Source organism: Diorhabda carinulata, chromosome 1, assembly GCF_026250575.1.
Source record: "Diorhabda carinulata isolate Delta chromosome 1, icDioCari1.1, whole genome shotgun sequence".
NCBI classification, from domain to species: domain Eukaryota; kingdom Metazoa; phylum Arthropoda; class Insecta; order Coleoptera; family Chrysomelidae; genus Diorhabda; species Diorhabda carinulata.
The window spans coordinates 18,569,304-18,594,126 of NC_079460.1; the positions used below are offsets into that span (position 1 = coordinate 18,569,304).

Below are 24,823 nucleotides of genomic sequence, written 5' to 3' on the forward strand. Positions count from 1 at the left end.
AGCGAATCTTCAAACTGCAAAAGAGAGCTGTTAGATATTTACTCGGACTAAACAGCAGGGACTACTTTAAAATAATAAAAACTCTGACTCTTCCTTCCTTATTCATCTTTGAATTCGTTTGTCTAATTCGTAAGCATGCTTCTCCAATTTTAGAAAGGTCGGTTCACGGCTATGCCTTTTGGAACGCGGAGCACGACCTTTATCTACCTACTCCACGTTCAGAATTAGTTGAGGGCTCAATATTTTACCATGCAAAAAAATGCACAATCACTTTCCAATTGAAATAAAATCGATATCATCTTTACCCGCATTTCACAATAATTTGTAAATGTATTACTGTTTAGATTTGATCAGTCGCTCGACCAATATCCTACGTTTAACCTTACGATTCACCGTTTTAATTGGTTATACACCACATCTTGTGCAATTTGACGCACATCAACATGGACAACTTTGAATGTATACAGATAGCCAACATTATTTTTCGTTTGTTTACTTTGTATATTCGTGAGATTTTGATTGGTAGGTGATTTGAGCCGAAACGTCAAAAGATTTCTTCTGAAAAAAAACTTTAATTATGAAAATAGTGCGAAAATTAATCAATATGTTGAAAATAATATTTAATCAGGGATTTTATATTATTTTTATTTCTGTACATTGATCAAAATATAAATTGTTTGGCAACATTGGATCACGTCAATTGTACATTGAGGGAGCAGGTGGGAAAAAAAATTTGTGTGGGGATATAGTTTATCTATATAAGACCAAACGTTGCTGATTACGTTTGTTAGGTTTGATATCTCTTTCTAAGTTTTAAGTAGTTTTTTAGTGTGGTGCGGCTTTTAGAAGGCAATAGGTATGCACTTTTCATTACTATTGTACATTTTAATTAATTTTAAGCGTCAAAAATTATATTAATATAATATATTATATATATTTAATAATTTTAGATACAAGCTTTCTAGTGAATTTTTCGAAATGTTCGAAATATTAAAAAAAATTTTGATAAGTTATTTCATCTTAAAACAACTGTTTAGTCCATCAATTTTTTTTAAATAACGCTAAAAATTATTTCCTTCATGAATCTAGCGTTAACATAATAGGGATCGGCAACCTTTTGAGTAAGGAAAGCAAAAATTACAATTTACAAAATTTCAAAGTTTTTAAAGTCACCAAATTTTTTGTTGTCAATAGTGAAAAGTACTCTCATAAATAATTTTTTTTTTGTAAATAAACTAATATTTTATTTATAAGAAAAATATCTATTTATTGATATATTTGTAGTATCTTTCATAAGAAATTAAATAATATACTTACATATTTATATGGAATTATTAGATAACATTTACTCACCACCTTAACTTGTACTTCTATAACAGTTGGGCGAATAAATTCAATAGGAGCGTTGGCTTTGCATAGTTTTAAAAAGTTTGTATAAATTTGCCTCATAACTTGTTGTTTTAAATTTCAAATATAAGAAATATGCCCACTTCTTCACCTCACTGTAGCAAGACTTTTCAATGCGTCGAATATAAGAGCCTCAACTCGCGGCATTTCTTTCAGCGCTGTCCACTTTCAATGCGTTACGTGACCTATTCCAAAAACACAAAAAATCGAAACAGAACTTAGTGTAAGCTTGTTGCGTGCCCAAAAGTAATGCAATTGTTTTAAAATAGGCTCAGATCTTCTAAGAATATTTTCCTTACTCTATCTTCTTAATTACTAGCCTCACATTTTCGTAGGTTTCTTTGAAAGAAACTGCATCACCTCGAGGAATTGTGGCTTGTGAGTCGTTTAATTCAAACTCAGTGATTAAATACGGTTCAGATGAGTTGCAAAGAACGAAATCCGGATATATGGGGTTATGATTCTCTGTATAATCTTCAGTTTCTCCGTCCAAGGCGCTGTAGGAATTTGACTGTGTTCATAGTGTGGTTGAGATCTTTGAGCTGACTTTGTTTCAATATAATATTTTCTTTTTTATGAATCTTGATCCCTGCAGTTTCACAAAAATAACAATCTTCAGGATGATTGTTCTGTTCTTTCCATAGCATTGGCGTCGCAAAAGATAAACTTGATCGACGGCCAAACTTTTACCACAACATACCTACGGTTTATCTCGATTTTTAACTCCGCGGCCAAAGTATAGTACGTTTGCCCAAAAAATTCGCTCAGTTTATTTTTCACTTTTCTCTTTTATAGTAAAATTATTTGGATTGTAATAATGATGAAATACTGATATAAATGAACAGGCAGAACTCGAATAAGACGGTCTCGGAATACTTGGAAATATTGATATTAATTTTTTTTTAGAAAAAATAGATAATTTAACATACTTTCTTGTTACCGAATATAAATATATAAAAATGTACCTTACGTTCATTTAGCTTTGACAGATGGAAAAAATTAATTATCATTAAATATTCATGAGCGATTTCCACCAGACGAAGACGTTATCGGGTTCAAAAGGTTATATATTGTAATACAAATGCTTATCTAAAAAATGTCTTGTTTCATTGATAGGTCAGAACTTTTTAGACAATCCTCGTAAATTTTATATCCCGAAAAGTAATTTATACCATTTAATAAGTTTAAAATTAAAAATAAGCTTGCCAATATGGGAACCTAAAATGCTTTTAATATTCACTATTACAAAATCTATTAACTCTGTAAACCGTACACTACAATTTTTCTTGTTTTACAACTAATTATTGGAAGCGCCAAATAATCCCCCTGTATAGTATTTGAACACATTATCAAAGATATAAATAATGTGTATTTAATTGTATGAAAATATCTACCGAATTACGTCTTTATAAATAGCCGAGGTTCAAATGATTGTTTTCATTCTAAAGCAATTAGTGAAATGCATTATTCTTTAATTTTTCTTTTTGTTATGTAAATAAAATAGCATTATAATTATAATTGGTTTATGTTATTAGATAATTAGACATTGCTATCGGTAATTTTAATTAAATATTTCAAAGAAATTCATTATATAGATCGTACTGTGGCAAAGTATTTTTATTACTTTCTTCATCGTCATATGTTTTGTTTTATTTATTATAAGACTTAATTATCATGCCTTTGCATCTATAGAGCAAATGCACTAAATAGTTTCGAAAGTAAACAAATGCATAATGCAGTGATAGCCACGTGCAAAACGTAACCCGCTTGATTTGTTTTTCAGTTTCTCAATGATCTGTTTACTGGAAAAACGTGATAATATTTTTGAATAAACCGTTTTTTTATAAATAAATTTTTTCGTAGTAACCCTCTAGGGGAATAATATTGACTCTTTTAATTTTAATAGATTCTTATAGTGAACTTTCCAATAGTCTCCGCATTGATCTAAAAATGTCGTAGTAAATTATACCATAATCGATTTCTAAGAAATGTTTCATCGATTAAAAACGATTGCTTTATATTAATTATAATAATTTTGAACAGTTTGTACCTTTGTATTATTTTCTCGAAAAAATATCCATCGATTCTTTCGAACCATATCACTAAATATTATTTTCTTTTATTTTATATTTTTTAGACCTTCTGATATGTTTATGTTTCTAAATATTCTTGATAAAAATTATTAAAAAAAAACTAATTTTGAAAGAGAAGAGACCTAAAATCAAGAATATTTAGAAACATAAAAATATTATTTTCAAGAAAAATCAGATACATTTGAACTTATTTAGCTCTTTATCAAGAAATTGTGATTAGATAAGATTTATCAAGAAAAACATATAAAAAGATTTAATATCTAAAAAGTTAGAGAAACTTATTATCAACAAATGATCATGGAAAAATGAATCTAATTTGAAATTCATGATAAGAGCGGCTGTACACAATGGCGCAAGATCTATAATAACTTTTTTCGATTGATATCGTTCAAACCGGTAATTACGCAGTTTAACCCCCTCACCTCCGATCACCCTTTCTTTAGTTTTAATATGGTCCACTTTATTTATCTGTGGGTTATGATGTCTATCATAGATCTGTCATGGATGTCACAAATGTCACTGCCACAAGTGTCAATTTTGATTGATTAGAATAAGATAATAGAGGTTAATTAATGTAGGTCAAGAAATATTGCTTATTTAAGAAAGAGTTGAAGAAATAAACATTAAATGTCGTTTTATAAGATTATTTTCAAATTAATTGTAATAAACACATGTGTTGCTCTAAAAAACAAAGATTTTATTTTTATGACATATTAATGTTAATTAACCTCTATTGTCTTATTCTAATCAATCAAAATTGATACTTGTAACAGTGACATCCATGACAGATCAATCATAGACATCATAACCCACAGATAAATAAAGTGAACCACATTAAAACTAAAGAAAGACTATTTCTTTACATATATATATATGTTGGGCGCGGAAACGTCATCTTCACATAGTTTTTTTATGTTGAAAAATGTAAAAATTATGTACTGTGTTACTTATACTTTACGAATGTTTGATGCAAAAGGAAATAAGTCGGAGCAGGGGGCGCTGTTCCTAACCTCACCTAACCTAATCTTTTTAAAAGAAGTTTCTCGTATTCAAATAGAATCGAGACATTTCTCAATGAAATGATATTAATGTTTCCGATAGAAATAGATGACATTAAAGGAATAAATGAATAAATTTACTTTAAAATTAACTTAATGTTTTTATTTTATTTTCCAAGGCAAGAAATCCAGAAGAAAGTTGCGAGAAGGGAGGAGGGAGGTTGTGTTAAAAAACTAGTCAAATAATCATTTTCCAGACAACTTTTGAACATATTATAAGTTATAATTTTATTTCATACACAGTTTTAATATGAAATGGCTAATTTGTAATTTCACCCCCGTATAATGTAACAGGAATATCGAAAAAATACCCGTCCTTTGCGAGTGCATGAAAATTACAGAATTTTGAATTTCTAGCATTGCTAAACTTCTTTTTTCTAAAACTCAATTTTAGTCACCACTTTTTATGGATGATACCTTTGAAAGGGGTGAGCTGAGTAATGCGAGTAATAACCTCCTGAATTTTGTCGCATGTATTTAAAAAATTTTGTTTTGTTTTGTGGTGCGTAAATAAACAAAGTTGACGATTTTCCGACGCGCGAATACGCGACGTATAATGGTCCAGGTGTGGAACAGGGAAACTCCAAGCTGATTTCGCAATCTTCCAACGACTGACCTTGTGATAAATTTATGGTCATCACAAAGGCCAGACGTACCGAAAATTGTGAACTTTTAAAATCGAATAGTAAATCCGTTGCAATCATCGGTATACGCGGGATTTGTATTTTTTCTTTATAATTTTTGTCTCAATGACGTTATTCATCACCTTTTTCAAAGCCAGTCTTGTTCCATGGCACAGTCGAGGTTGACTAAGTGGTATGATGACAACTGATCCTACATTTAACTGCAAATTTTGAGGTGGTAATTCAGACCATTCCAGTGAATTTAAAAACTCCGTGGGATATTTGTACTACGTTATTCTGGTTCATAACGGTGTCGACTGATTTGAACTATCCCGGAAGAAAGTTCTTAATGGTCGCATTGAGATCCTCGCCGCCAATATTGCTCGTTCACTCAGACAATTATGCTTATTGAACTGTTCCGCTATATCTGGGAAAACACGCTGTATAAGCTCCTCTTTTAAGTTTGTCATGTGACAGAAATCTGTGGGTAATGTGATGAATCCGGTCGAGGTGTCCACTACAACTTTATTATTATTGTATCTGCAACTGCAAGCTTATCTACTTCATTGTCACTCTTCTCCGCGACATCCTAAATTACAATTGATCAAAGTGAGAAAAATACTCGCGCACTTAGCAGTAAATTGTTACTATCACAAAAGATCAACAAAAAAGCACATAATTTGAAATATCACTGTCTCAAAGGATCATCCAAGTACAGAAAGTTGTCGCGAACGTAGTAGTCGGTTGTCGTCACTCACAAAGATAGGAGGAAAAACAAAATTGTTGTTCTTATTTAATTGCGAACATTTTCATATTTATTCAACTTTTAAACCTTCTCTGGACTTTCACAAATGATTGAAGACCAAACTAGCCAAATCGGTCCAGCCGTTCTCGAGGTTTAGTGAGATTAACGAAACCCTGTATAAAATAACATTTAAAATGACAGTACAAGGTTTGCATTAGAAATTAGGTTTTATTATGATCTCGTAGATAAAAATAGAACATGCTATGCTTATCCTATATAGACAAGTTTGTAATCGTCATGACTGCCTCAATAGTAATTTTAGATTCTTCCACATCTACGATCGTCAGAAAAACCAGTAAAAGTTGCCCGTGTACGGCTGCTTTAAATTAATTTGATAATCCTCACCAAATAATTAACGCATGTTTCTGTATTTCAGTATTTTGGTGAGACAGTCCTCTCATACATGGAGTTCCATTTGGATAGCGCAGAATATTGCCAAGCTCAACACAAATAAACTTGTCAAAGAGAGGCAGAACATTGCCATTGAAGTCATTTTCATCACCGCTGTTTATAAATTGGATTTAACTTCATTCTCCCAGAAGCCAAATAGTTCATCATATGTAATTCTGAGTTTATTATCCGTCAAACTACAGTAAAATTTTCGTTGCGTTCTTCCTTTCAATTGCTAAAGCATATCAATTCTGTGTACATAAATAACAATTGAAAAAAAAACAGTAACTTTCGTTAAAAGACTGATCTTTTCCTATTTTTCATTTTTAAATATATATTTTGAAGAATTTCGGTCTTCTTAACATTGTGTGATATTAACGTTAACTCGTGAAAGACGGAGCATGAATCATAATTCTCAACAAGGAATTCCTGCAGCCATGCGCCAAAAGGACATCAGACCAGCTGCAGCTGAAATTGAATACAGAGGATTCAAATTCCTCATCACCGATAGACCATCTGACCAGACCATCTTGGCATATCTTCAGGTGAGTAAAAGATCCATTTTTACTTTCATATCGAATAAATAACTGTGCCACCCTATTTTTAACAGTATCACTCCTTTATTGCATACTTTTGATCGATATTCAAGTTTGGGAACAGGAAATAATCGGAGGGGGCTAAATCTGGCGAATAGGGTGCATGAGGTAGCAATTCCAACTTTGATGAAACAACACTTTCTTCTTGGTGATATACGGCAGTTTTTGGTTGATTTATTTGCTCAAACGTTGCAATAAGTTCGCATAATACTCGCAGTTAATAGTTTTTCCTCTTTCAAGATAGTCAATGAAAATAATCCCACGTGCATCCTAAAAAACCGTGACCTTGCCTGCAGATGGAACGGTCTTTACCTTCTTTGGAACCGATTCTCTCTTTTCAGTCCATTGTTTTGATTGTTCCTTTGTTTCGGGTGTGGAGTGATGGATCCACGTTTCATCCATGATTATAAAACTGCCCAAAAATTCGGTTACATTTCTATGAAAAATTGCCGAACTCTCTATAGAAACATCTTCAACACGATGTTTTTGTTCCGTTGTGAACAAACGTGGCACCAGCTTTCTCATGTCCAAATTTCTAGATTATATGCGATGTACCGCACTCTTTGAAAGCTTACTATGTCTGCGAGCTAACGCACTTTTAGTCGATGATCATCCAGTAACGCTTTCTTGAGTCGTCACCTCATTTGGTAGACCACTGCGATGCTGGTCTTTGCAGGTCGTACGTCCTCGTTTAAACTCTGCTACCCAATATTTTACTCTTAATAACGAAGGAGCAGTCTCAACAAGAGTAGTATCTAGTTCAGCTTTTATATTAGTTGGGCTAAATAAAAGTGTTGCATCACATGACGATGACCAATTTTTGCCATGTTTATAAATTGACTGAAAACGTTCACTATTGATGACTACCAAACAAATATTAAACAACGTGGCGTGTTCAAACTTGAAACAGTGGTATTTTTCAAGCAGCTAGTGACTCATATGTTCAACGTGAACCTTTGCGGGTGCAAGGACTCTCTCCATTTTCGACTTGCCCATCTTTACATACAATCAAACTGCCCCCTGTGGACCGTGGGCACCACTTTAGGAAATACAGGTATAGGGTAAAGGTTTAATTTGATTGGTTTATCAAATCGCTCTACAACATGAACACTTTTGAATATTATTATATTATTATATATGTGTTACAATTTCCCCCCGTTTTTCGTCACGTATAAATTTCAGTTCGTTGTTTTTACTATAAATATTGGGGTTAGGTTTTCAATTAATCACATCGTATAATTTGTATAAATATAATCAATATATTGGGTGTACACTTATATTTTCACCTAGTTAACCTGGTTGTAATTTGCAAAAAGCTGAAGGTAAAGAAGTGCAATTTTTTCTAAAATGTTTTATTTTCCCACAAGGTATGAAAAACATTGTGTCATACTGATTATATAGGTATAAGGGTCCAAATCTCACCAGTGTAAGTAGAGCTACTTCTTACAAATCGAATTCAGAATCGGAATCAATGGAAGAACTGTTATAACCAATAATCAAAATGACTGGCTCGATCTTATCTTCTTCTTATCTCGTATGATTAACTGCCTCTAGCTTTCAGGCTACACAGTATTTACAGTCCCCAAAAACAATTGTTAACATCATATTTTAAAAGAATTATTATTTCTATTTCACGATTTTCTGCAATTTTATCAATTTCATATTTTTTAATTTCTTTTTATGAAGGGAACACATCCATATCCTTTCCTGTTGTTGGAGTTAAATCAGTAGATAAATTATTTGAAAAATCCTGTGGACTTGTGGAAGTTCCATCTTACCAAATTTTATTTAGTGTATGTCCCTAATTGATCCATGTTTCATCTAAATAAAAAATATTTCTTCTTTGGTTCATCATTTCTTTTTCCAGCGAAAACAATTGTTTTTTTAAGTTTTCATAGTGTACTTCGACTCAATTTATGGTAATCCTTATCATCTCTAACCATAGTAAGAACTTTCTTTAAGAACAACACAGTTCGAAGTATTTCTTTCTAACGATTTTCTATTCGAAATTTTGCATTTCCTGGACTTTTACGTGCTATTTGGAACTCACCAAATTTCTTTTATTTAGTGAATCGTAGAGTTTCCATCATTTTTACATAAATGTTCGTCTGAATGATTCAAAACAATGAAATATGAGCTCAGGTATGTTTATGAAAATTTTAGGAAATATTTTGTAATAACATTTAAAGTGACCCTACTAAGTTTTGGATTAGTGAGTAAGTTTTATTACTCTCTCGTACATTAAAATAGACTATAAAACAATCTTGTTAATCGAAAATAGTTGATATTTGATAGGCAGGGTTCTTTTTATTTCTTTCATAAAAAATAGTTTCATGCGTATTAAGGTACACAATAATTCCTTTGTAGATTTCTAATCATTCAATTTTCAAGGATTTTTTAATATAATATTACAGATTACAATATAAATATATTTATTTTATCCATATGTATGACGGTGATATTAATATCTATAACGTTAGCCTTGATTGGATCTATTTTTAGTGTGCTGAAAAATTATATTGACATGAGGCATAATTTTGTGAAACCCAAAAAATAAAATCTATATCATTTTTTTGATTAACGTCCCAGTCTATTAGAGTTTATCTTTACAACCCAAACAATGTTCATAGGACAATTTAAAAGACAGGACATGTACAGATGTACCCCTTCTAAAGTTAGTTTACTACTACAATATTGATTATTTTGACATAGGGCACTTTTATGTATCATTATACGCCGTTATTTGGACAGATGTACTTAATTGTAGTCCTACTTGGAACTTAACTTGCTACAACTGATTATTAAATTATAAAAAGTAAATAGACGAGTAAAATGTACCTGCCTGTAAGGGCGATTGATTTAAACAGGGTACTAGACGTGAACTGAGCCAATTTTGTACCCCATTCGTTTTTTTTTCTGGAAAACGAAATTTTAAAGCAAAAAACATAAATTCTTTGCAAATAGAACAAAATTTAAAAAAAATCAATTCCAAAGTATCTTTATAAATAATCATGGTAGTCAGAATCGTTTGAACTAGTGTCACAATTTGATTGAACTATGAAGGGTTGTAAAGAGGGTGATAACACTTACTCATCTTCCAAAGCTCTTGGCGGTCTGTTGCTTGAACTTTCTTCACGAATTCTACAACCTCTTTACTTAGTTATATTTACTCTATAGGGATAAATATGTAATAGTAAGGGGGTTAGTCTGGGAAGAGTATGACCCTGTTCTTTGCTATGTTTGTTTATCTAAATATTTGATATTATATTCATACCTCTTTATTTTCAATACACTGTGCAATTTCATTGTCTTCATTCGCCCAAGGTCTAAAGAACGTCATATTTCTATTTATTTAAAGAAATTTATTAATCAAATGAATCTCACCGAGCGACGCCAGTGCTTATCGCAGACTGTCTGGCAGGAATATTTCGAAGAAATGTTTACGATTCGATGTTTTCATTGATAAACAGTGGAGATGATGAATTTTGACACACATTCAACAAGTCCACTGACGGTATGCTAGATGTTTACTGAATTTTATACGGGGAGTAAACATTATTTTTTATTTCTTAATTTTTACGACTGTCGTGCGCATTTATGAAATATTAATTGTTACTCGCATAACTGTCTTCTGCAATTGATAGAACTATAAATCTAACGGAGTTTTTCTTTATTTTGCAACTTGTATGACCGTATTCGATATTAAGCGTACATTTGAGAAAATCAATTTGGATTCCTTTACACTGTTGCTTTATAAAAATGTGTTGACCAGTTCCATGCATAAACAAAATATAGCAACGAACAATAAGTTATTAGAAGTATTAGTGTAAAGTTAGACGTCAAAAAAGTAAACCAAAGTTTAAACGCAATAAATTAAAAGAAAAAAGATGTCCACCGAAATTGTGAAAATCGAAAAATTGGAGTATCGAGCCATCATCAAGTACCTGTATTTAAAAGGATTAAGAGGTAAGCAGATTTACGAAGATATACTTAATACCCTTGGTTATCAATGTCCTTCGTATGCGATCATCAAAAATTGGACTGCAAACTTCAAAAGAGGTGAATTTTCCGTTGAAGATGATGACCGATCGGGAAGGCCAGTTTCTGTGTCAGTCCCCGAAAATATCGATGCAGTTCATGACGTGATTTTATCAGACCGTCGAATTGGGCTAAAACGGATATCCAGGACAACGCCCCTGCGCACAAATCTCATGTTGCCATGCAAAATTCGTCATTTAGGGTTTGAATTACTAGCACACCCCCCTTATTCACCAGATTTGGCTCCGTCCGACTATCATCTCTTTCCTCAACTGAAAAAAAGTTTAAAAGGTCGTAAATTTTCTTCCAATTAAGAGGAGAATATGTTGAGTAATAAAATATTTTGACATTGGAATTTTGTTTGGTTCTATAGTAGGCTAAGAATTTTTCAATATATCCTCGTAGTGTGAAAAATATTAGTTTTATTAAATTTTGTGGACCCTAGAATTGGTTCCAATGACACTATGAAAGCGATACTCGTGGCATCTAACAGGACTTTTTGCTTTAACCTCCGCGAAACGCGTAGTTTATTCACTATTCTTTCATCGAACGCATTTAGATACACTTTAAGTTTGTTCGTATGTTTTTCACGTACTTCTTTATTTATTCTTTGACATACGATAGACCTGCATCCTGGTGAATAGCTTCATTCGTTATAAACCATTCTTAGTTCCAGATTGGTTTTAAGATGGTTTTGTAAATAAATATTCTATTTTCAATTGATTATTCTGATTTTTAACCTACTAGGCAATGCGTGCTCTCCAACTTGTAGTCGAGGTGTTTTCTTTTAGCGAATATGTTTTCTCCAATTCAACTTCCTGTCCAGATGAATATTTGATTTCGTCACCTTTTGGGATTTCTTTGCTATTTAGTTTTACAGACAGGCATTTTTCTTTAGGCATTCCTAATGTCATATGTTGTCCATTGTTCTCATTTATTTTTATTTTGTCATCCATTATTGTATCTTGATCAGGCTATTTTGCAGGGTTTCTGAAGCTATGATGTTTGTCAGAAGCAAATATTGCTATGCCATCGGCGAATGTGGCCGTGGTAATATTTCTGTCTGTTGACATGTTGATTGTAAATATTAGATATAACCTATTAGGCTTCCTTGGAGTGTCCCGCCGAGGATTGGTCGAATTCTTATATACCCATCGCCGTATTTTTTGCTCATACAGAATTTTGATATTTCATTGTAAGTTCTGGTTCAATTTACATAGGACACAATTCTATCAAAAGCCTGGCTGATATACAGGAATGTTGCAGAGCAATATTTATTACTTTCGAAGTCGTTTCTTGTAAATCTTTCTTATTCTTCAATCTGAAATTATAGGTGTCAACCCTTGAAAAAAATGACAAGCTGGCACACCTGATTAAATCAAACTCACAAAAACCATCCGGATCATTTTAAATATTATTTATATTTTTATTCATTCGTCGGATTGGGAATAAAGAAGTATTAAAAAAAAGACTGTTCAAATTGTACAGAGCAGATAACATCTTTAGGTGGAGTCCTATCAATTTTTTTTGGAGTCTCAATCTACATATTTTTGAATTCGAACATTGTTGGAAATCTTAAAAACAAAAATTAAAAAATGAAAAAATTAAGATTCAGTCAAATAATTATTTTTCGATTCTAATACTACAACTATAATTTAGCAATTCTTGTAATCTCTCAAGCATAAATTTGAATTGAATTGCAAAGAATAATTTCGTAAGTTTTAACGAGTACGATCAGTAAATTTGAATTTAAACATAAGAAATTTCTCAATAACCTACCTTGTAATGTTACAAAAGAAGAAGCTTTATTTATTGAACCATTTTTAAATTAAAAATCAATCATGATTACTCCATGACAAAACTGAAGCAAGAACTTTTCCAGCAGATTTTTGGACACGAAACTTCTTAGGTCTTGGAGAACCAGAGTGTCGGCATTCCATCGATTATTGCTTTGTTTCTGAATGATGGAAATGTACCCAAGTCTCATCCATAATAACAATTCGGTTTAAGAAGTGTACATCGTATTTAAATCGAGCACAGATCGAACGCGATGCTTCTACCTTTGCACGCTTTTGGTCAACATTCAAACATTTGGGGATTCATTTTGCAGCAATTTTTCTCATGTCCAAATTGACGTGAACTATATGATGAACGCATTCGTATGAAATATTCAGTGCTTCAGATCAGATCCGTTTTAGCTCAATTCGACGATCTGATAAAATCATGTCACGAACTGCATCGATATTGTCGGGGACTGACACAGAAACTGGCCTTTGCGATCGGTCATCATCTTGAATGGAAAATTCACCTCTTTTAAAGCTTGCAGCTCCATTTTTCACGGTCGCATACAAAGGACATTGTTCACCAAAATTATTAAGCATATCTTTGTAAATCTGCTTATCTCTTAACCCTTTTAAATACAGGTACTTGATGATGACTCGATACTCCAATTTTTCGATTTTCACAATTTCGGTGGATATTTTTTCATTTAATTTGTTGCGTAACTCTGGTTCACTTTTTCAACGTCAAACTTTACACTGACACTTCTAATAAGTTATTGTTCGTTGCTATGGTAACGCAATATTTTGTTTATGCATGTAACTGGTCTAGGCTAACTAGATATCAATACATCTTCGTACAATTCCCCTATCGATTTCCAAAGGTCAAATAGGCACCGAATATTTGCGACTGCAGAAGCAGTTGAAGCGACGGAGGGTTGCAACTTGTAGACCAAGACGATATATCGTAGAGCAGAAGTGATTCGTTGTAGAAACTTTCAAGTGATCTGCAATGTTTCCAAAACAAAATTACCTTGTAGAAAGTTTGTCTATTGTTGCAACGGTTGCCATACAAGAAAAATATTAATAGCCAAACACTATTTCATTTATTTATCGAGGTTTTCACTATACTTCACTTTTATTGCATTGCAATGTTTCAATTTTCAAAACTGTCCTGACAACTTATAAATAAATTTTGTACCTCCAGTAACTGAATTATAGATATTTTTTACATCAAAGTTTAATATAATTAATAAGTTTTCGTTTTGTATTTTCTACGTTCAGTGTTGATTCCCTATTTCCAAGCTTTACCGCCACCAAAAACAAAATAATGTATTTATTTTTGGTTACAACCATAAATTCAGTCGTTTTTGACATAAATATCTCCAGCAAATTTTATCGTGTAGCTAGCTTATTCTCGTACTTACTTCAATTTTTTCCTTTCTGAAAATAGCTTTTTCTTTCATTTTTAATTCTATCTTTTTTTAGAATTAATATTTACAAAATATCCTGGTAGTTATTAAGATACAACCACAAATGCAATATTCACAAAGTCAAGTGGTATTTATTATGTTAAAAACAACTTCCATACTCACATAATCACACAACTCTATTAAGGTATGTTGTTATTTAGTTCAAATAGTTCTTAAGCACCAGATGGTTCGGAAAGTCGTGAAAAAAAGCTACCTACTTTACTTGGGATCTAACCCACTTTGTATTACGCTGAATACAGCGAACTACTCCAGTTAACTCACGCCACACCATTTTAGACCGCCGGAATCATAACGTAGTTCATGGAAAGAGAGTACGGAGCACGCATTTCGATTGCAGTTTTTTATCAAAGTATTGCGAGGCGATTGCAAGGCTTAAAATTATCTTTTTGACCAGTAAACGAAAATTATTCATGTTATGTAATTACCATTATTTTAGGTATTAATTGAGGCTCAGTATCCTCAAGGGTATATATAAGGGTACAAATTTTTTTAATTTCTTATTTCTTAAGACCTTTTGGTATGTTTATGCTTCTAAATATTCTTGATTTTATGTCGCCTTGTTTTAAAATTGGTTTTTTTCAATAATTCTTTAAAGATAAAAATTGCTATTTCGACTTTTCTTTAAGTCTTTATCAAAATATGATTTTGAGGCTGACAATTTGCGTATTTATATTAATTAATAGATCACCGACATCATGAATATCAAAATCAAAATAGAAATCTGTTTTTACATAAAAATTCAATTTTTTCTTAATATTTACATCTCAAAAATATGTAGCAACTATTTATATTATATTATAAGTAAATTATACTTAAATTATTTAGGTATTTTTATCATTCTTATGAATGTTAACCATTTCTGAACATTCTTTTTTTCGTGTACTAGATTCCGTTTTAAAAATTTTTTAATCTTTATAATTAAATTTCTGTTTTTTTTTATATTGCGTAGTTCGTTAAAACAGTTTTATTTTTTTTATCGTTGTGATGACCTCCTAGTCTATTTTCTAAATAGTGAGATGTCTGCCATATGTAGACAGCGTTACAATCATTACAAGATATTTGATATACGATTTAACTTCTTTTGTTTTTTGGTGTTTTAGATTTTAATTTAGTGAAATATTTGGATAACGGATTATGTCCTTTATGACATATACTAATATCATATTTATTGAAACTTCAAAGTTTTATCAGTCTTGAAAAAATTATATAAAAACTAATTTTGAATCAGAAGAGTCCTAAAACCAAGACGATTTGGAAACATAAACATATCAAAAGGTCTAGGGAACTAGAAATTAAAGACCTTTAAGGCCGATAACTTATTTTTCTTTTCACATCCATCTTCAATTGATTTCACAATTCTTCTCGACGGTTGCGATTCTGTAATTTTGCACTTCTGTAATTTATACATCTCTAATATTCCCCAATACTTCACCATTTTTTCTTTCGCCTCTCTCCTCTTGAACTTCCTGCCCCTTCTTCAATGACCCCTTTTGCAAATTCATTTTCCAGCTTCCTTTCAGTACGCCCAAACTATCTTACTCTTTGAGCTTTCACGTATCTTGTTATGGATGGGTATTTATACAAATTCTTTAGTTCTTCGTTAGTTCTTCTTCTCCAAAGTCCTCCATTTGTTTTTATTTCCTCAAAATAACTTCCTTTACCATATAACTAGTTATGTTTCTTTTGTTTATGTTAAAACCCATGTTTCTCTTCCGAATGTAACTGTAAGTCGTATTATTGTTAAATATATCCTAATTCTTACTGCTCTAGGATCCTCTACATAGCACACAAGGATCTTTCCGATTCTTTCTTACATAACATGTCATATACTATCTTCAATTCATAACAACATAAAATTAATTAGAAAATATTTTCCTTGTCTTATTTTAATTGCACAAAATAATGTACGTCAACTCTCCATTATTTGCCATACACGTTTTGAGCTATTCGGAAATCGATTTTTGATCCCACAAATTTTTTGAGAGAAAAGGTGATTGAGATGATCTTTGAGAAGACGTAGTGATATATATGTCAAAACAATCATAACTTGATTGACGTTTTTTTATTTTTTGGAATGTGGTCGAGTGTATAGATTTGTCCTGCGTCCTTATAATTTTTATTATAATTATAAATAGTTTTATCACGAATTTACTAACAATACTACGTAACTAATTCGTCTTGAATGAAAAGAGAATTGCATTAGCAAAAAGTTTGAAAAATACGTTTAGAAAATTAACTATTAATATAAATTTACATAAAATAGATTACTAACTTTATTAAACTTCTTTGTACCAACTTGTTTTTATGGTTTTATGTGTGACATGTAAAGGAAAACGGGAAATTCTTGCGAACATTGATTTTTATCCAGAGGTCATGCAAAAAGCCTATTCTACCTGGATGGCCTAATAAAATAGCGTTCTACATCCATGTTTGCAGAGAGAACCCACAATGACAACGAATTGAGTTCACGGCTGTGGCCTCGGAAAATGTAATGGATTTTCTAGATCCGTTTCCCCACATTTTTATAGAAGCCTCAACTAGTTTATTTCATAAAAGATAAAAGATGTAAATTATAATTATGTTTGTTTAAGTGAAACATAAAAAATTTTATAGTCTATGCTCAGTTGAAATGTATCGCTATAAATATTTTACAATTTTGATGCAACTTAGTAAAATCTTTCATTATTTCTGCAACTAACTTCAAGAGACATTATTTTTTAAGTTTCCTAATGTCTGTTGTTCTTTATAATCTACTTCAGAAAGGTGTAGAGTAATAAAATGGAGAATTCCGGCCAGTTCGACTCAATTTCGGTGTCGGCCATAGGTGTAGGTTTGAAATTGTATTGTTCGTAATATTAAAATTGCAAGTAATTGCGTAGAGAATTAGGAAAAGTATGTTTTCTGGTCTGAAGTGTCAATATCGATATATTGTGTAGGGATTACTTAGGTATTAGATATACAGATTATACATATTTTGCGTTTAATAAGTACCGTTTAACCTTCTATTAGTGCCTCTGCCTAATTCCAACCCTATTTCACATTCGGCTTTCCTTTTCACGAGTATCCTACCGGCACGCCTTTGGCACACTATTTTCAGTGTTTGTGAATGGATAACAATAGGCTAAACCTATATATTCACCCCAACCCGGGTGGTACTACCTGCACTTGATAAAAAGAAATTATTTTATTATTTAATTACAATTAATTCAATGCCAAACTATGAAAGTGGCTTAAATATTCGTTGGGTCCCTCTGTGGTCCCTTTGCATAACCAATGAGGTTTTATTACTCTATACCTTTCTGAAATCAACTTATATTCTATTCTACTACCTTCAGTAACATAATTCCCTGGATAAGGTGCTCGAAACAATAAACATCAATAAATCTTTTCAAAAACATGTGATAGAATATTGCGATTTAAAAATCTAAAAGTTAGGTGATAATAGTTTTGTTCGCGGTAGATATCCTGAACATTTTCTGTCACCAGATTCGTGCGCAGTTTGAAATTGTGCATTTGCGGTGCTAATACAACATATTCAAGATTTAAAATCCTGTGTTTGTGGAGCACAGATTTCTAATTCCAAACGTGCTCTGAATACGTACAATGTATCCTCGGACATGAGTAAGGCGCATGTGTATTCATATTTTTTGTGATATTTACCACGAAATAACCTCTAACCTATCTGGTTTTCTGCGTGATTGTATTTAAAACTCGTAGTCCACAGCTATTTTCATATATACCTTGAGATTATTGTGTATGGAAGTATATTGGGCAGACTAAAAGATCCGTTATTGTCCATTGTCTTGAGTGTAATTGACCGACAATGTACTCTCATAGACGTTTCATATATATGATCACGTCGATTGGGAGAGAAGCTGGGAAAATTCTGAAATACAGAATGTCAAAGTTGAAATAGTGCTAATTGTTGCAGATTCGTTGAGTTCCATGACTAAAAACCACAATAAACTAGTCCTATATCACTAAACAAGTCCCAAATATAGAACACATCGATCTATGTAACGACATACGTTTTGAGGCATAGGTATTTGTTTGTAATAAAATGTAAACAGTTATAGGAAAAAAAGGGCGGAAGAGAAACCTGTTTGTAACTTAGTTCATGGATTTTTACAGTAATTCTTAATGAAAATTCTGCAGCCCTCAGCGGCGTTTCATTGTTAAAATAATGAGTTATGATCGATAATGATGTTATGATGAATGTTTATATTTTTTTGGCTACAACGCCGTCAGTGATAAAGACATCAAATTATTTTTTATTTTTAATAATAACTTGTTCGAATCATAATTTAAATTACTTTATTGACTTTTTTGATAGCTGTATGGTGTCTGGCGTGTTTTGGATGATCCTCCTTTCATCTTTGGTTATGAAACATACAAACTCTCATTTTATGGTTAAACAACGCCAAACACTCCCGCGAATTTGTCACATGGTTCCCTTTTTGGTTGATTCTAAGTAAACGCGGCACCCATCTTGCACAAAGCTTTCTCTAATTTGTCATTCTAAAGTTTCACCATTGAATCGTGTGAGCTGCCAATGGATTCCACAATATCTCGTACTTTCAATCTCGGATCTCTCACAACGTTACATGAATTTTTTCGGGTGAATAGATCTCAAATTGATGTCCAAAATGTTACTTCATTTGTCAATCTTTGATTGATAAAAGTGATAATTTTTCCGCATAATAATCCTCAATGGGCGAATTTTTTTCTCAAAACACAAGGTAGTCTTACATACACAAACAAAGTGAAGCGCTTTTATTCAAATTTTCACAGAAGTGAAATTATAAATGACTTGACAGTTCTTTCATTGAGAAAAAAACACTTGTTGACCCGCCCTCGTACTTCCCTTCTATGCATACATATTTTAAAGTTACGCTAGGTTGTAGAAACGAGTGGCATCATTACAATTTTTGTATTAGGGATATAAATTCAGGTATTCTACCTGTTTTTCTATGTAAAATAATGCATACCCTTTTTTAGTTGCGGTAGATTCTCCGTAATTTACCTGCCCTATGTTTAATCCCTGTCTGGTCTAAAAAAGGTCCTTGATCGATGGCTCAGGTTACTATGAACTATAAGGAATTCCATTTGAAGACATATTACTAACCTGAGCTAAACATCTTTTCTTATAGTTTGATAAAAACTTATTTATTATTAATATTTAGGTCAGAGGTGAACCATAATAAGTGGATTTTTTTCACTTTTGTGATTTTTACGTTGTGGAGGGATCTTTATTGAAGAAAACTATCTCTTATGCAAAATAATATATGATTGTATTTTACCTGCCATTTTATTTTGCATGTAGTATAATTGTCCTCGATGAAAATCAATCAAAAATGAGGCACTTGAGGTAAAAATATCAAATGTGGAAAAAATGCACTTATGATAGTTTATCTCTGACTTACAGTAATAAAAACTGCTCATTTGAAACTTGAATGTAATAGAGGTTCCTTATTACGTTTTCTCTCTCCAATTTTGACTAATTTGACATAAATATTCATGCTACAAGGTATATCCACAATGTAAGTTCCGATCCTATTTCTATCAGCAGTAGCGCTGCTACCGCAGTCCGAACGTCCGCGATAGTTCCTCTAAGTCAAGCCTGTTGCCGACATATTCTTTGTGGTGCTTCTTTAAGATATCAGCTTTAATTGAAAATTCCGCTTCTTGTGAAATCAAATCTATGATTCGTTTTCTAAATACAAAGGAAGTTGAACCAAATGAAATTTATCGGTAAAATTGCGATGTTTATAGACTAAATGCTATGAGTGATTAAATGATTCGATGGCTCCAACACTGATCAAGTGCACTGATTCTTGCTGTTGGGTACTCAAAATTATTACTGAACAATAACAAAAACAACGGATGGGCAGTACATTTTTGATACGCTACAATGAAAACTGTGATGATTTTTTTTTCTCACAATGCGTACCTCAAAAAAAATCAGGAATCAGTCAGGGACGTGTTTGATTAACCTCCTTACAGCCCGGACTTCGTTACTAGCGAATTTCATCTCTTCTTACGCCTAAAATCTTCTCTTGTTGATCAACACATTAATAATGATGATCCGCTGAAAGAACAAGTTATCACATGGTTGAAAACACTGGCGGCAACCTTCTATGAAGAAGGTATGCAAAAGCTTGTGCCACGCTATGACAAGTGTCCACAAAATTTTGGAAGCTATGTAGAGAATTAGTTTAACAACTGTAGATTTTTGTACAATAAATATTTTTTCTGTATCTGTTTTTTATACCTATAACAAAATGGAACTTATGTTGTGGATATACCTCGTATAATAATGATTAAAGATACGGTTTTCTAAATAGAAAAAAAAGTCAGTGATACTTACATCTTATCTGATAAATATAGGTACAACATATTTGGGGGGGGGGGCAGAAAGTCAACTCATTGTATAATCCGAAGCCGTGTCAAACATTTTTAGGTTATGACAGTTTTACTTATAAATAACTGTTGCGATGTTGATTTTATGCAAAAAAAAGAGATTTAGAGAGTACTTTTGCCTTTTTAGGAATTGTTTAAATTTCTAACGAATGTTTTGAAGCTAGTTCTTCGAGTGAGGTGTAGGCTAGATATTACCTTTCTGCTCTAGACGTACACACTGTGAATGGTGGATGATGAAAATATAAGTTATTCAAGTTACCAAATTAGGTACTCAACATTTTCTCTCACTTTTCAAGAATTTCGATAATAGTTTATCTGTGGGACTGGACTATTTATCTTTATGTCTATTTATATCTATAATAAAAGCTGTGGAGGTCTGGTTTGCAGAGCAAGGAGAAACATTTTTTTGAAAGGTCTAAAGACGTTGCAGGTTTGCTGTAATAAGTGTATCCAATTAAGAAGAGAATATGTTGAGTAATAAAACATTTTGACATTGAAATTTTTTGTTAGGTTCAAATATATCCTCGTATATATTAGATTATCATATATACTGCGACCCAAATGATCTATGTGTTCCCCTTTATTGCTAAGATACTGGGGATCCTCAGTGCTTATAGTTGATCTACTAATTCACTCCTCTTAGAATGAGGGATGGTTGTGGCGGCGTGATCTCTTCGTCTTCTATTTGCTACCCTTCCAGGTGCAGTTCTCTGAGGTTCCATACTATCTTACACTTAGAGAGAATGTGGATAGAGATTCCATCCTCCGCGCAACAGAATCTGCAGGCTGCATTATCTGCTAAGTCTAACGTCTTCAGTGTCCATTGAGGGGACAGCTCCATAGATACATACATAATTATTATAAAACTACCATCCCCATCATATAATTCAAACCTTTCAAAACTCATTAATTTTTTTACAAAATTAAAATATTTATTATAATATAATAATAATAATAATAAGTCAACATCAAGTCGACATCAATGTCTACAACTATTATTAAATACTCTTGTCTATGACTAACATCTTGTGAGTACACCCATTCTGCCTACCTTCATTTTCTGGTGTTTGAACGTTTTGCTGAAGCGGTGCTTGTGGTGGAAACCAAAAGGTATTGGTAGGATCTATAAATAGTGTGTATGTATTTTTGAATATTAACAAAAATAAGAAAATACCTTACCACGATAATAGAGGGGTGGTACCGCACCCTTTACTAACACCAAACCATTGCCATCTTGTCTTAAATACGAAGGACTAAAATTATTTAGATATATTTTCAATTTTTTCCCTTTTTTATATATATAAAATAAAAATATAGATAATATAGATTGGTAAATATTTATGTCCTCATGGTTTTAGATGTCTTACTTTAAATATAAGACTAAAACGCTTCTTTACGACTGAACACATGCTACAATGAGATTAACAAATTGTTTTTGGTATTCATTGGCTAGACTTATAGCTCCTAGGCTACCTATCCTCAAATCTAGAAACGTATTAGTTATGATAATGATTCAAGAGAGTGCGCTACGGTTCATTTTCCTCTCCCGCATCAGCGAGTTTCCTACCCTGGGATGACTGTCGTCGGTAAAAATTCCTGTTGTTGTGTACTGTGTCTCTGGTATATTTGCAGTATACAAAGTTGTGGATCAAGTACGCTATATATGGCATTCTTGCTGAAATATAAACAAGTTTGGACTTTTCTTCGTCAACTTGCGTTGAATGAAGTAGTTTAAGGAATGAGTTCTTTTAATTTTGTTTAGCAGTACTTGTTACCATACTCTGTCAAAAGCCTGTCCTATATCGAGAAAACAGCAGAATAGTATTCTTTGTTTTCTAGGACTTTGTTTATTTCTGCATGAGGCGATGGACTTGTTGCACTTTGTGTCGGAATCCAAATTTTTCAAGGTAGGTCTTCAGTTATTATACGTAGGAGTGGTTTTTGGACAATGTTGGTAGCAGGCTTATTGGACGGTAAAATGACACGTTGATTGGGTCTTTGCCAGTTTTACCGATCAATATGATTTAAATGATTTTGGTCAGTGTCCGAGTCTTATGATTAGCATGATTTTTGATAATTTTTTTCAGTACTTTGACAATTATTAGGTGCTTTTTTGGATTTATTAGTTTTTTTAAATCATGTTCTTCTTTTGGAGTCATTGCTTTTATAGGGCATCTTGTGTAAGACAGATATTGCTAAATTAAACTGCAGAGTCTATGTTATATTTATAAATCACATATCTGATTCTTGTTTCAACTGATTTCTATTCAAATGAAAGGCGCTCATTTACCTCGTGATGTTCTTGTCAAATATACAATAGTCGTGATTATTTTTTTCAAAAGCACTTTCTTCTTTTAGTCCTGATTAGTAGGTTAACTAAACTAATTTCTATTTGTGGGTGACTTTGAGTTCCACTTTTGCAATTTTTTGTATTAGAATCACAAATTAGTTAATATTAATTTGTAGACATTTGATCTAATTATGATAATATTTTAACTTTTTTCAATTGACATATTCATAAACACTATATTCGAAATTGCTTGATATATTTGTTATAAATGTTTATTATAAATATTAGATACGAATCGAAAAGTCAAGGTTAGATCAACGGTCAGTACTTTTTGGGGAAAATCCAAATAAAAAACATATCGAATTAGTAAATATTTTTAGGATATTTTTATCTTGAAAATAAATTTAATGACATTTATTGATAAAATTCATATTATCCTAAAGATAGATTGCACGTCAGTTATAAATATATAAATAGTTATTGCAAGTTTACGATCCATGAAAAGCATAAAACTAAAATAAGTATACTTATACATACTTGAACTTTAACCCCTGAAAGGGCGATGTATTTAATTAAAGCAAGCTACAATTGGAAATGTCAAATGTTGCCCGTTTAAAGGCTATTTTCATGGCGAATTATTTCAATATATAAGAATCAGTAATTTCGAATAATGGATGCGGGTCTGTGCTTTTTTTCCCCGTACATGTTAGAACGGAATTTAGTTGCACGAGTTTTGGAATAAAGATTATATTAGATGCATGTTCGCGGAGTCGAGTTGCCAAATGGACACCACTACATTTATGTTATGATAGTACTTTGAAATTTCGGTACTTATTCGTTATGCCCCCTTCATTACGGCCATCTTTGAACTTTCGACACCATTCACGCACAACACCATCACTCATAAGTTTTCCCCATACACACGACTCATTTTCCGATAGATTTCTGCAGCACTATGACCTTCAGCCTGTAAAAAACGAATCACACTTGACAGAAGCATCATTAATGGTGGACATGTTTACGTGGCTGTAGCACAACGCCGACCGACGCCTGAATGCCAACAATGGCGGCGACAACATTTCAGAGTAGTAATGTAATACAACTGGATGTAAACCAATGAGAGAGAGCGTTCTTGGTGTGGACCTCCTCAGGATAACCTGATAAGAAGTAGTCTTTATTTTAGTAAGGTGATCCTTAGAGATCCTTCGCATGGACATGACCAGGAAAGCTTGAAGCAAAAAGTAATCACTAATGTGATCCTAGTGTGGACCTCATAAGGATAACCTGATAAGAAATAGTATTTATTTTAGTAAGGGGATCCTGAGAGATTCCTTATATTTACATGATCAGGGAAACCTAATGAGAAACTGATTTATTTTATCAGGGTTATCCTGATGCGCTCCTAACATGGACCCTGTCAGGTTTTCTGCAATAAGGTTAATCTTGTTTTAACCTGATAAGTTCATTATGATGTTTCAAGTAAATGAGGAAAAAATTCTAGTCGGGATAGTGCACTCACCATTTCACAATACCCATTCATAAGTATCTCGATGACAGATACGAAGATAAAAAGTGGCCTATTCAATGGCCACCGTAACCTCTAGTTCTCAACATTTTGGACATTTTTTTCATGTGCCTGATTTAACCAATGAAAAAATTCGAGGATTTGCTTTATTCAAGTAATGTAACTATTATTTTACTCGTTTTTGATAACTTCTTATTAATCTTGTAATTAGTTAGAAATTAAAATGTGTTGTATAGAAAATTGCACAACTTCACACACCCTATAAAAATAGTCAACGAAAGAGTAATGTATCCAAATCTCTTAACGC

General features: G+C 32.3%; 1 protein-coding gene across 2 annotated transcripts in view; it reads left to right on the top strand.

The window, feature by feature from the left end:
- The window catches only part of LOC130896997 (PRL-1 phosphatase), a 64,150-nt gene that overhangs the window by 14,909 nt on the left and 24,418 nt on the right, over window positions 1–24,823 (top strand). For both annotated transcript variants that reach the window (XM_057805469.1, XM_057805459.1), the window contains exon 2: window positions 6,363–6,921. In XM_057805469.1, coding sequence (XP_057661452.1) covers window positions 6,778–6,921 — 144 coding nt within the window. In that variant the 5' untranslated portion in view covers window positions 6,363–6,777. The remainder of the gene's footprint in view (window positions 1–6,362; window positions 6,922–24,823) is intronic.